This window comes from Lytechinus variegatus, chromosome 1 (genome assembly GCF_018143015.1).
Source record: "Lytechinus variegatus isolate NC3 chromosome 1, Lvar_3.0, whole genome shotgun sequence".
In the NCBI taxonomy this organism is placed as follows: domain Eukaryota; kingdom Metazoa; phylum Echinodermata; class Echinoidea; order Temnopleuroida; family Toxopneustidae; genus Lytechinus; species Lytechinus variegatus.
In genome coordinates, this window is record NC_054740.1 from 78,349,496 (window position 1) to 78,363,873 (window position 14,378).

At 36.2% G+C, this 14,378-nt stretch overlaps 1 protein-coding gene across 1 annotated transcript in view; it reads right to left on the minus strand.

Moving 5' to 3' along the window:
* LOC121424114 (protein Wnt-1) overlaps window positions 1-14,378 on the minus strand; it is a 38,329-nt gene that overhangs the window by 8,523 nt on the left and 15,428 nt on the right. The window contains exon 2 of the mRNA XM_041619716.1: window positions 8,596-8,861. Within this exon, the coding sequence (XP_041475650.1) occupies window positions 8,596-8,861 (266 nt within the window). The remainder of the gene's footprint in view (window positions 1-8,595; window positions 8,862-14,378) is intronic.

Genomic DNA, 14,378 nt, shown 5'->3' on the forward strand with positions numbered 1-14,378 from the left:
GAATAAGGGGGAAAAACATTGAACCCTCAAAGGCGTGAAAATAATATTTGGTCTGAAGCGTTGAGCTAATTGTTTTCCGGTGGTAACTAAGATTGCCGAAAATCCTATCAAATAAATTCACGACCCCCTATCGATCGCCAGCAACCTTTTTCTCGACCAAAGAAGCAAGATTCCCTAAGATTTGCTACCTTCCACCTTCTTATCCATCTAATTCTTCTGTTTCTTCTTGATTTGGAATCCCGGCGGGAGCCCGCAGCAGACGGCAAGGCGCCAGAGTGGACTCCTTTTCCGTTTTATACGGGGTTACGGCGCGAGCACTGTGCTTTTTCATTGGTGATGGCGATGACTGAAGAGAGTAGCTTAGGTGGAGAAGGAATCAAGTCCGACAAGCCCTCCTTAAACCCCACTTTGTGGAACAAGAGGGTCGAATGAAGGGTGTCAGCATAGGTTAAGCGGCAAAGGATTGTTCCTCTAAATTTCAACCCAAACGTCTTTGAATCAGAGACATATGTGACGCGTTAACGTACTCTGTGACATCTATCGTCATCTCTTTATGGTATTGATGTTTCTTCATTTGAAGAAGAAAACGAGACATGAAATATCATTGATCTTTTTTTCTACATGTTCTATGATATTGAACGGAATATTTCAAAGTATATGAACATTCCATTATAAAGATATGACTTTCAGATTGTGTATGCTTTAGTTTTGAAAAACACATTTCATCTCATGATTATCGAACAAATCAATGATCTTTTATTCTGCTCCTAGACCATACAGGTGCAAAGTAACCCAGCATGCACCTAGGTGCTTTCAGACCAAAAGGCGCATAGTAGCACAACATGCACCCATAAAATTGTTATAAGTATCATGATTATTCGTGAATTATGTGAAAATATTGACAATCCCTCATTCAGAAGCATGGGTATAGGATAATAAACAGTTTTCAGGTGTAAAGCGGTCCCTCTAACGCAAAATGAGGTCAAAGTAATGGATATATTTCAGTCACAGTTCGCTCCTAACCACAAAGTCGATGAGAAAAGAGGTGTAGAAGGGATAGAGTGTTGTGGTTGCTATGTCATTGCATGGAGCGACTCTCCCAAAGGATGCCAAGATTTTGCGAAATACTTCAATATTCCCCTTCGTCATCCTCCCCAACTCCTAAACATTTGGACATCGACCGCGCGGGCAAACAATAAACTTTGGCCGACTCTCAAAGAACTTGTCATCGAAAAAATCATCTTTTCAACAACATCTGTAGAGAGGTTCGAGTTTCGAGCCCTTGCTACGTCTTTCGAATTGTGATGTTTAAGGGGTTCGAGGTTCGAGCCCCGTGGTCACGTCTTTCGGATGGCGTGTTAAAGGTCGGTCCCAGACGTATTACTCGGATATATAAACATCTGTAAATTCACACACATCCTCACACACACAAACACTCCCACTATGGCCACTCACACCCAGTCACCATGCAAGGATGTTTCCCCATACCATGAAGGATTAAGTTCCTTCTCCCTATTTTTCTTTGTTTCATTCATCACAATAACCATGATGAATCGACTTTAAGGTGACGATCTGCGTAACAATTTCCCTGCCAAACAAAATGACCTGCTCGTTAAGAACCGTGTAACGGACTCTTTCAGCGCGGCTCTCTATCTGTCTTCTTTTGCGACTCAATTACCGCAACCCAGGCCGCTGTTCTCCGGGGAAGCTGCCCCGTCACATTCCTCCATCGCTAGGGGTGGTCGCCCGCATCCTTCCATCCTCTTCTAACTTTTTTCCCCTAGCAACCTCTTTTCAAGACTTTCCTCTGCGTTCCTCCTATTCTCTCTATTCCCATCTCTCTCTCCTTATCCCAGCTTCTCCCTTTTTTTCTCTTTTTTATTGTCATATACACACCCACTCACCCTCACACACGACATAGGATCGATGAAAAAAAGGCAAAGAGCTTTCTGTGAGAGAAAAGAGTGATTGAGTACAACAGGTGAATAGGAGTTTGCTACAGTGTACAAATTGCTTTTCACTTCCTACGATGTCAGAATGAAATTGAAACGTTTTAAAGGGCCATCTTGCCAGTCGTGGCATGTCTCGAGATGTGTCGAGGGTAATAAGCTCTGAATGTCCAAGAAACTATTTTCGCAACCGAAGATGACGAGGCGTTAAATTTGCTTGCCCCCTTTCAGAAACCATTCCCATATGCCAAAGAACAGTCAATATGAAATATTTCATCAACTTAAAAAACTTCCTCTTTAATGTAGCAGGTATAGATGCGTAAACTAATTCGTTGAATAAAATTGAAACACCCGGTAAACAGTTTTTTTTTCTTTTTCATTAGTTAAAGTCATGGTTCGATAATTGTGATCGTCACTTTTACAATGCATAATGTGTATGACACATTAAATTAAAACACACTTTGAATTTTTTTCTTTATTTGTATCTGTGTATATGTACTTACGTGATTGATTCTCAGTTTTTTTTAATTTCTTTATATTTGTGAGAATGTATGTTTGTGTCGATGAAGGTGTGTGGGTGTGTGTGTACTCCTGTGTTCTGTCGACATACACGTTATGAAATATTGGTAAGATCACATGCCCACTGTTAATAGATCACAGATACCCTCATGCAGTAAAAATTATTCAACAACGTCCACTGATTGGTCTATTTTTACATATCACGAGATGAGATAAGGAGACGGGCGCCACGCAACGGGGCAGCAGGACAATATCTACAGCTCAGCAAGTTGTGTACAGATAATAATGCACCAAGGAATAAATCTGTAAAGCAATTAATGTTCTTTAAAATTAAGATATTGGATCATTTTATCTGAACTATCTTTAAGCAGTCTTCTTTCGAGACATCTTGGTGATAAAAGCTACCATCAAAAGTGAGTTCCTTTCATCGGTCTATTAAAATGTTGGCATCTGCCTGAAACAGACTTATCAAGCCCGCGCAAGTTGGTGTTGACATAAGATGTAACCAATAGAAGGTGAATATTGAGACACTAGTTTCACATTCAAAAGAGACAATATTTACTGTCGGATTTAATAAGAGACTCTTCAATTAAGGGGGTCCATCTGTGAATTCATCTTTACTGTCAGATTTAATAAGAGACTGTGCAATTAAGGGGGTCCATCTGTGAATTCAAGTTGTAATTCATCAGTCAAATGACGCAGGTTCCCGTCAAATATTACTAGATTCGCTAATGAAAGTAATTTTATCTCAAAAGTACTTTGTCAAGCTAATGTGGCATAACATGCATATTCAACTTCTGGGGTCTGTTTCACAATGATATATATGGTTATTTTTATTCTACCTACCATGGATTACTTGATTGTGATTGGCTGCTGAGCCCTGTAACCATGGTAGGTGCAATATGATGCCAAAGTTGCCATAGTTGCATATCTTTATGAAACGGACAATTCTTCAAGCATGTTTAGTGTCGTATTCTTGAAGGGACTTCATCTTTGTTTAGATAGATTATACAAAGTTTCGAAACATGCCTTGACAATTTTGTCATGATTATGTAGAGATGTTTTCGACTTGTCCGACGCTGTAGGTCTATCGTCTTGAAATCGATATCATCCATTGAATAAGCTGGTTTTGTGAATAAAGAAGGAAAGATATAAGATATATGAAATAACCCCAATTTTTTGTCGATGCATTGTGATAATGATACTAATTGCAATGACGACAGTGGTTGTGTATTTTTTTGTAAGAAGATAATAGTGGTGATCATCATGACTGTCATCATTTTATTATTATTATTATCATCTCAAATAATACTGATCAGCAATGATGATGGAAGATCCAACAAGAAGTTAAGATATTCGGCAGACATCAGTGGACGGGGAAATTTGAAAGGAATAGTAATCACCCTTAAACATATTAAAATCAGAAAGCAGACTTTTTTCTTTTTCTCTTATTGAATATAACTCGAACGGCTTGATTCTTCGATAAACAAAGCTCGTCAAAAGACTGCTGAAAATGTGAAATGAGATTTTTGCTCATAACGTTACCTGACGCTTTCATTTTTTGCCAATATCATTTTAGGAGAAGATGACAAGTCTTGACATTTTGAAAACTTACCCACATTCTCTTTCAAACAGAACTAGATCAATTTCAATAAATGTTTGTACAACTGTTACATCACAGATATATTGAAGCTGACATAATGATTTTCTCTTCAAGAAGCTTCTATGGGGTGTCTGAAGTACACCTAAGGGCGTGGCTTTGCCCCCATTTCGGTTCAACCTTAACTGGTCGGGATAATATAACTAGGTAATATACGTGAGAACAAGCACGTAACAACTTTGCCAAAGAACATTGACTGCACAATAAAAATCATTATGACCATGATGATTTTAATTCTAAATCATTTGTGTCAGGTGTTTTGTTAGGTTAAGGCCCATGGTGTATGTCACTCATAATCGTCATAGGTGTCGGATGAATTTTGTACTTTTCAGGTCACGTGGTACGACGAGCTGGGCCTTAATACTCATTAAACACATAAACAGTAACAGTATCAGAAATAATTTTTTTTATTTTATTATAATCGCACGCAAGTCCTGAAGTATACTACAGCCCCCTTTTCCTGGTTCATTTCGTGCTAGATTTCATAAGAATACATAATGTCATTATTCATTGTAGCTCTTATTATCGAATTCCAATTTGTAAAGTGCCTAACCCAATGAATTTATCTCCTATCGTTCAGCTTATCTCATAGTAGTCACATAGTATTGAACATGTCTCGCTCTAACTAAACCTGTCTTCCTCGCGACAGAAATCAAAGTCATTGCCGCTGGCTGACTTAATAAATTCACGACATGGACTCTCCCCGAAAATTAGATTTTGGCAGGGGTTTTTAATGTCATTTTCAGCGAAAGGTTCGGCAGATTTCGCCGGGGAGCGCCCGGCGCGATCTCGCGCTGGGTTGATGGGTTTTTCTCATAAACCCCGCTGCGGTGGGCTTGGGATGATGGCAACAGATGAGCAATGGAGGCAAGGGGAAAAATGAAAATGGAAAGTATGACACAGTAACAATTTTTGTTTTGGAGAGGATGTCTTGGTGGGGTTTTTCCTTAGGGTTGTTTGTCTACTCTAAGGCTCGGATGAATGCGTGTTAGTAACATGGCCTCAGTGCCATATAGAAAGTTCAACGTTAATTGGACTGCTACTGCTTGTTTTGCATTGAGGATTGCCATACATTCTTTGTGGCATTCAATGTTCATCCAGTCTCATTAACTTTATTATGCTCACTTGGTATGGTGCCATCTGTTGGTGTAAAGACGGCCATTTCAAAAGCCTTTTAGGAAGAGATGTTTAATAATTATTTCCATTTGTGCTTTATTATGCTGAATAAAACTCTGAACTAGAAAAGCAATTTAAAAATGTAAAAAAAGGACTAGAGAGAGAAACAAAAGGAATATTTTACAAAAGAAATCTCAGATAAAACAAATCACATCCGTGGTTCTATACAATCAATTTTTTTTTCAGCCGGAATGACTGCACGATGATTTCATCAACTCTATGAAAATAGTTGACCTAACAAATTCTGGTACGTTACTTTTGTTTTTGCTTGTGTATCAATGAATTTTTCTTTTCATCTAAAGGCATTTGTACCTTTAAATGTCTCTGTTTAAACGAAATAATCTAATAATTAACATAACCATTTTAAAACAAATATGATCATTAATAAAAAAAATGATTAGTGCAAATTGCGGAATTAGAAGATTAAGAAAAGAACTCGGCACGTATACTTTAGACACACAAGTTGTTTGATATATATTCATCCGTCGATTATTATACGAAACTCAAAGATAACTGAAAGAAGAAAAGAGAATTGTGTTAACGACAGACAACTCGGGGGATGAAGGCTGGTGAGATGATAGAAGAGAATTTGTCGACTGATGTCAAGAAACTTGTTCTCTCTCAGGACGAAACGAGACCTCTGATTTTCCGTTCACATACAAAATGAACACATGTCAGATATCCTTTCGAAAAACAAGCAGAGAAGTCTAGTTTAGAATGTCACGGACGCCTAAGGAGGAACCAGTACGGAGGGGTGAAGAGAAGGAACAAAGGAACAGGGGTGTCGAGGCGCATCCCTTTTTCGTCCGAGTTTAGCTGGCTAATGGCGTCCAATAACATTGTCATGATATTTTGTTTTATTCAAACAGAGAGAAGTAAACTGGTGGTCCCAACTTTACCTATGAGAGAACTCTTAAAGATGTAGCAACTCGGCCCCATAACGATTTTTTTTCATCTCGAAAGTCAGGAGCACATAGAAGCACAATGATTATTTTGACTAATAATATTAATACGCTGTTAAAAGGTACGCTTTATTCACAGTGTAATCATCATAACGATGGTCTTTAGACACATCATAATACCCTCTGAAAAAATAGATTAGATTTTCTTTACCCCCCCCCCACCAAAATAAGACGTAAGAATCCTGAAGCACCCTCCCAGATTCCCAATGTTCCTACTATACCTCTATTGTTTCAAACGACACAGATGGTCTACGTTCGTTTACGTTTTCGTCATGCCAGTCCAAGAGTCACGACGTAAATTCTAAAAATACCATACAAATATTTCATAAAAGAAATTTGCCATTGATTTTTTATTTTTCTTCAATTTTTTTTCTCCATGATTTGGGATTGAACTCGTGTCAATGTATCAGCCTGAGCGTATTTAGCATAATTTTATTACCTAAATAATACTCAAATTATAAAAACAGGATAATTGTTATTGTTGCACAGAGCTGTGTACATGTATATATTTTTCAAACAACTAACCACTACATGCATTGTTATATTTACACCTTTTTTTTTAAATAAATCTGTAATCGAACTTCCAATTTCAGTGTCTTTTTATGCTTGAGATTCCTTACCCATTTTCTTGTTCAATTTATTTCTGAAAGAATTATTCCAAAATAATTTAGTTCACCTTAATCCTCATCCAAACTATTATTATAACACCGTGGGTCACAACGATATCAAAATTAACGATCGAGTCGTAGTCATTATTGCCTAAAGGGAATGAATGCTATTGCTCTGTGTTGTAGAGAAGCGGCTGACCAGCGCTGTTGCAATGATATGCCACCCATGGAGGGGATATAACATGAAACATAGATCCAATCCGATGCAATCACAACCCATTCAATGGAAAGTATGAACAATAATTGAGGACGAGAATATTGCTTGTGTCATGTGATGTTGCAATGCTGTCATTGCATTTCTCGGACATGGAAAAATAGCCTCACTCTGAACCAATAAAATGACGTCACAATGATGAATGATGAATTATGACGTCACAAATGTCAATCGATGTGGAGAACCGCCGGAGGTTCCAAGTGACCACTGGGTAATTTTCTTTTGAAAATTTTTAGTGCAATAATAATCATATTCGGATATAGCTTGCAAGTCGATCTAATGTGGATGGGTAACTGTGCACCATGCAGTGGTCCCAAGAATATCGAAATGCCCCTTGAATGTCACGATACACCATACTTTCTCTCAAAGAAAGTATATATATTTAATCGTTTTATGATTTCTGTATACAGTGTATACTGATTCATTCATTTTTATTTTTATTTATTTCATTCTTGTTTATTTTTTATTCATTGTATATATGTATTGTTTATTTCTTTATTTTATCTTATTTTTATTCATAAATGTATTTATGAAAGGGGGCCTTCACCCTACAAGCTCTGCTTTTTAGTTGGTCTCCTTCTCTTTCGGTTTCATAGTATTATTGTATTATAGAAATGATTTATATATTATATTTTGTAAATATGTATATTGAACTATCATTGTAAATGTAAAAAAGATTGAAAGAGAAAATAAATGAATTGAAAGAAAAGCACCATCACTTTGACATGTTGAACCTGCATTATGACGTCACAATGATGAATAATGAATTTTGACGTCACAAATATCAATCGATGTGAAGAACTGCGGGAGGCCCTAAGTGACCTCTCGGTAATAATTTTTTATAGAGCAATAATAATCATGTTAGCATGTAGTATTTAGCATTCAAGTAGAGAAGACTATTTCTGCACTATGATTATCGCAATGCCAATTGAATGCCCTATTACACATTATACATATTCTCTTGAGACACATATCGGATCATGCATATAGTCACATACATGGAAACAACAAAATTTCATAAGGATTCGTAACACTGATTCTTCTTTAAACTTGAATTCATTTGATTTTTTGCTAAAATTTGATCAAGTAATTTTTGGTCCCAGTGTGATTCAGTGGTCGTAGAACAGAAAGAGAATAGTAATCAAATTTGTGCCAAATTGGACAAGAATTATATTATTATAACCGATGTGACTGACGGATTCCACTGCCAACCTAACTGTACAATATGTCAATACATATTTTGTTTCTTAAAAATTTACATTTGTAAATTACTGTTTTAAAGAAACAAACTCTTGAATATTGAATATCAAATCTCGAATTACAGACCCAATCACAATTCTACAATAAAATTAATGTTAATTTCGCTCATTTTCTTTGTTTTCAGTTGGGCCTCAATCTTGTTGTATAACCAAGACTGCTATAAGACAATTAAAACGTTCACACTTACCACTATTCAAAATCTTTCCAAAGAGGCTCTCTGGACCCCTATCTTTGTTGAAAGTCGGGCAGTTCCACCTTCTTTCTTTAAACTGGTATCGACATTCTGAAACGGCCATCTTGACTGCTCTGTTAATGGCGGCTAATGCCCCTCGATTCTGAGAGACCAACCTTCTTTGTCGTTTGTTTAAAATCTTCAATTTGTTATCTATGATGTTTATGATGCCTTGTGTATCTGTCACACTGTTCGTCATACTCGGTGATAGCACCATACTCCTATTAAAAAAAATATAAAGACAAACAAATTAGAGAAATTCGAACATCCTAATTAAAATCATTCATTACAAGTATTATAGATCTCTCTTGACCAATCAAATGATATAATTTCAGTATATATGACAATATTTTGTTATCATGTTTTATAATGGGTAACTATTGTTCGGTAATATCAAATAAAGTAATTAGAAATGTAACACACGTATTTCAACATTGTATTCACATTGTCTGTAATATCTATATTTTTTCTGTTTTGAGGCATATGGAAATACACAAAGAGAAATTCAATTAGGAAATATAAAACGAAGGTATATAATATATTTCAAAATAAATAATGAAGATTGCTTACAAATTAATAAACATATCAATGAAATAAACGAATCAATAAAGTCATGTATGAATCAACGCAAGAACAGATTCATGAGCCATATTAAGAAGTCTCTTTTATTTCATAGAATAATCCACTTAACTGAAACAAAATAATAATAATAACAACAACAATAATAGTAATAAATGATAATAATTATTATAATTGAAATAATAACAACAAAAACAACAATAATGGAAATAATAACAAGAATGATAATTATCACAATAGATTACTGAAAGATAAACAAATATTACATTCAGTCTCGATCACTGAAAATTCCATATGAAGCAAAATATTTTTATACCAAATAAATAATCTGACAATATTGTACCTCTATCGCCATACAGTGTTGTCATGTTAACATTGCCAATATGATCCTTTGCACAATATTTCAAGGAAACATTGACTGAGTCATAGAACAGGTACACGATGAAAAGACGGCAACAGCAACATAGTCAGACTGGTTGCCAAAATAACATCATCGAAGTCTGTAATCTACCTCCTAATTGTGCCTCTATGATTGTAAAAAGATTACGAGTTAATCTTTTAAGCCTAATGGCAGGTAATAAAGAGGTTTTCCACTAGCTTATTAAAGTAAATCGCGAATGCATTTTTTATGAAGGGAAAGCTTGCCGTTTCCATGGGAGAGAGATGCTTTCGAATAAAATAGTGTATGAACACCTTCGTCTTCCCTTACCGATTAATTGTAAAAATGGATCTAGTCATTTTCTTAATTTTGATGCAACATTTTAAACATGGATTTTTTGTTATCAATTATTGTCATTGGTAATACTCCAAACTTCACTAATCAAGATTTATGAAAAGATGACCCTTCTGCTTGATATGCTTAAAGAGAGTGTAGTTGTGGCAAAAGTGGACATAATTATTAAGAGCCAGTACCTACTTTTCATAACATTTTGGAAGAAAGTAATGGAAAGATATCTTTAGCACAGAACTTGAAGATGTTTTCATTGTTTCTTATCATAGATTATTGTCTAACATGTCTAATTCCCTTAGTCCCTCGTGTCATTCTCAAATTCCATACCACTATCCCTATTCTAGAATATCTTCCACCGCAAAGGTCAAAACCGACATATTCGAGGATTTTCCAACAAATCTTTCCGGTTTGTACAAATCACAGTTTTGACACAAAACAAACCTCAAACTATCTACCCTTTGAAAGCAACAGCACACAGAGGAGCTCATCGAGATATATCGAGAAAAAAATGAGGGAAAAGAAGGATATTTCAGATATTTTAAATCTTTCGACAAAAATAATCCCCGGGTTTAAGCAAGAAACAAATGGCAATGTTTAGTAGAAAGTTAGTTATGGTGTCACATGCAAGGAACCGCGTCATTTTTCTTTCTGATCTCTTTGGATTTCATGGATTTGTTGGGAGAGTGTGACGTTGAGACAGGATCATACAATGAACTTTCTCAACGAGGTGATCGACTTGGAAGAAATCTTTAGTGGTTTGCACGACACACAAGCCATGGATTTGAACTCATAGAAAAGGCATTGTATTTATATAAATCTAAGGATATCTGTAGGAAAACTTCTCTGAAATCGTTCCCCACTTTTCTAAATCACATCCCTTTTCAATCACACATTAGTGGGTATTTCAATTAAATGCCTTAGTTACTAATGGTCCATGCATGGATCGATGTTAAGCATCCAATGTCTAATCCGTACATTAGTTCAAAGTAGCCTTGACAATATACTACTATCTCATTTTTGATTTAGCATTTCACTCTAGGCCTAATCATTTTCATTCTCTTTCACTCTCTAACAACAATCATGATAATTATATTCATGGCTATATAGCGTGGAGCGTTCGCATGAATTTAGAACTAATTTAAAATTAACGAATTGGTGACTATATATAATAATGCAATTCTTACCTTACTTTCGACCCAAAATGCAACATAACACCGCCCCTAAAAATATGGTTTTAAGGACAATGAACTTTTCGACAGATTTGGGCATAAACTAAACTTTAACGATTAGTTTTATTTTATTGTCGATAATTGCAATTAATGTTCAAAATAGGGAAATTCCATGCACGATATATAGTCTATATTGTGGTATGATGAGTTGCTATCCTAAGTATTATTTTCATAGTTTTGATTCTTCTGGCCTTGACATGAAAAGAGAATCTCGTTTTTCTTGCCGTATTTTCATGTTTTCAAGTATCACAGACCGACTGAGACAATAGTCTTGATTTTGATGAAAGACTTCCATTTTGACGAGCCCATGGGACTCTCATATCGACGAGCAAAAATGTTAGAGGAAGGAAAAATATGACATATCGGAAGTTCTCTACTTTTACACAAGGACTTGATACCTAAAAGCTGAGGGGGGAGGGGGATCACGACAGAAATTTTTATTTCTCTCGTTCTTTTGTGAATGCCCTATGGGAGAACGTCTTAGTAGGCGGTATGCCACTTAGAAAAGTTACAGATCTACTTACTAATAGGAGATTGCACAGGTTTAGACTATTTGCGGTGGATAGGATGTTAGAGAAATATTTTAGAAGTTTTAGTGCCAATATTGGTTTAGCAGTAGTTTATTTTTCGAAGATTTGTTTCATCATTCATAATTGACCGTTATAAAGATCAAAGCCTAAAACTTACGAAAGTCAAAGATATTAAGTGGATGTCCATTTGGGGAATCAGTTATGTAATTTGAGGGATTACATCATGGACACTTATTACAAATGATTACACTCACGTTCACAAACCCATGAAAAGATCGTTATAAAAAACAAACAGCGCTTTTTTGTTTAAAAAATAAGAAAATCAATATTTACCCTCCAATACATATTGGATAAAAGGAAAGATAAAACGGTGAAAGAGTACTAAACAGAATAGAAAAGACTTTTATACATAAGGAGGCTGTAAGATAGGAATTATTTTTTACTAAGTGACTAAGTACCCTCTCCCCGTCCACACTGTAAAAATATTGGGTAAAATTTTAACCAGCACGAGGGTGATTATGTGTCCAACCAATTTGGGGCAGTATTTTACCCAATGAGGGAAGCATATTGTCCAGTAAGGTTAAGAAATAAGCAGCAATTACTTGAGAATGGGTAAAATTTTCGTCACACTGGATAAATAAAAATGCCCCAAAGAAGTGCCTAAATGTTGGTTGGACAAACAAAATTACACTCATGGAACATTTTTACCCAATATTTTTTTTAAAAGTGCATCACCCCACCCCCTCAATAGCTGCAAGGGCCCACTGTACGCCTCTTGGCCTATTTGCGGACTGTGTCTATTGTCAAGGTGTAATCTGGTTTCTTGAACCAAGGGCATGTAAGGTCACGGTAGCCCTTTCGTCACCTAACAAGAATCGGGTATCCATCTAACCGGACACGTGCTGATAAGATAATAGAATAAGTATTTTCTAACACTGGACAGTTTCACGTGTTCTCTGACCTAATAACGAGGTCGGCCACTAGAACGGATGAATATTGGTTTTGCCAATTTAGCTTCAATTAGATGGGTACAAGACAACACCATTGCAAATTGGCAGCGGCGCGTCCGATACTTATTGGTGATTAAACTCACGCATTCTTGGACGGTTTTGTAACCTGCGCGAGCAACGCGACACTCAGACTGCGTCTCGAATGGACATCTAGAAATGAATTGGTGATGTGTAAGACGCGTGCGTGTCAAAGAATGAAGGAACGTAGGCTATAGGTGGAAGTGAGAGTACATAAAAAGTGCACAGTGGTTCTCGGAAGCGCGTCATTATTTACGTTGCCGTCTTGGGCTGATCCTCAAGCAGCTGAGCTGATCGCATCGAGACAAGAACTTAGAAATTGGTCTAATTATTTCACCCAGCCTCGCGGAAATATGCAATGACCGTCCCCCTTCCGCCAGAATTTTCTCATCCTTCTTCGCTTCCACCTACACAATTTAGCAACGCGCTACTGGTCTTGGAACACTCCTTAGCCCTCCAGCAAAGTTTCACTACTTTTTTGTTGCCTGTAGTATACCCTATACAGAGAAGGTTAAGGGTATTGAGCCTACAGGAGGGTTACTTTATATTGACCAATGTAAAACCGTCATGATCTTTCAATCGATAAATACGATTCAAACATTATTAGCCCTACCAATTCCCAAATAATATCAAAGGGCCAATTTAAGAATAACAAAGTTTGAAATCTTCAAGGAGTTTTGCTAACGCATGGCGTAGAAACTGGCGCACACTTCGACGAACCATGCATGAGTGACGTCACATAAATCATGTCCATAGAAGAAGTTAAGATATGAACTGAACATTGAAAGTATTGCAATGAGTATGAATGATGTATTCCCCAAAAGACTTGATCACTTGGAAATTAGCGAAAGAAAATGTGCCTTTGCGATTGGCATATATACAGTTTTATTTAATATAGCATCACTCGATTGGCATCATTAAATTACATTCATAACGATGAATGAGATTATTGAGCAACGTATACGAAGATTACTTTGTCTCAACACAAAGACAATATTGTGGCCGAAATTATCACGAGGGGCAATAGGGCTGACAACAGGTGCCAATTTAAATCTAAGGAAGGACGGAGGCAGTCTGTTTGCCTTCGACTATTATGTCTCCATACCACAGTTGTATAAGATCGTCTCGATATCATCATTCTGACATTTTCTAGACCTAGATGAAACAATGCATCTAAAAAATCAGTCATGATCCCATTGTATCTGACAACCTAATTCATGATTAAAAGTCGAGAAAGTCACCCTATTTTGATTGTTAAACTGCACGCACGGTCTTGCAAGTCTTATTCGATTTGTGTTTGAGACTGGTAAGTAGTGCCAAGCCAATATCGACAATCATCTTCTCTTGGAAGGGGAAGGATGAAATTCTGGCTAAATAAGGAACAATTAAATTTGTATATCCCAGAAAGAAATGTACAGCCAAAAATATCGACTTTATAAAAGGAATTGATTATAATGACGTCACCACAATTTAAAACATCTTACCAATCATTTTTTTTTATATTTTTCTCAAATATGATTGGATATCACTTTTGATTTAACGCCACTTTAGATTTAAAAAAGTCTCGTTATTTGTTGAGGTGATTTGAACAAAGATGTTGGTGATTATCATTTCACTTGAAATGCAACAAGATGAATATTCA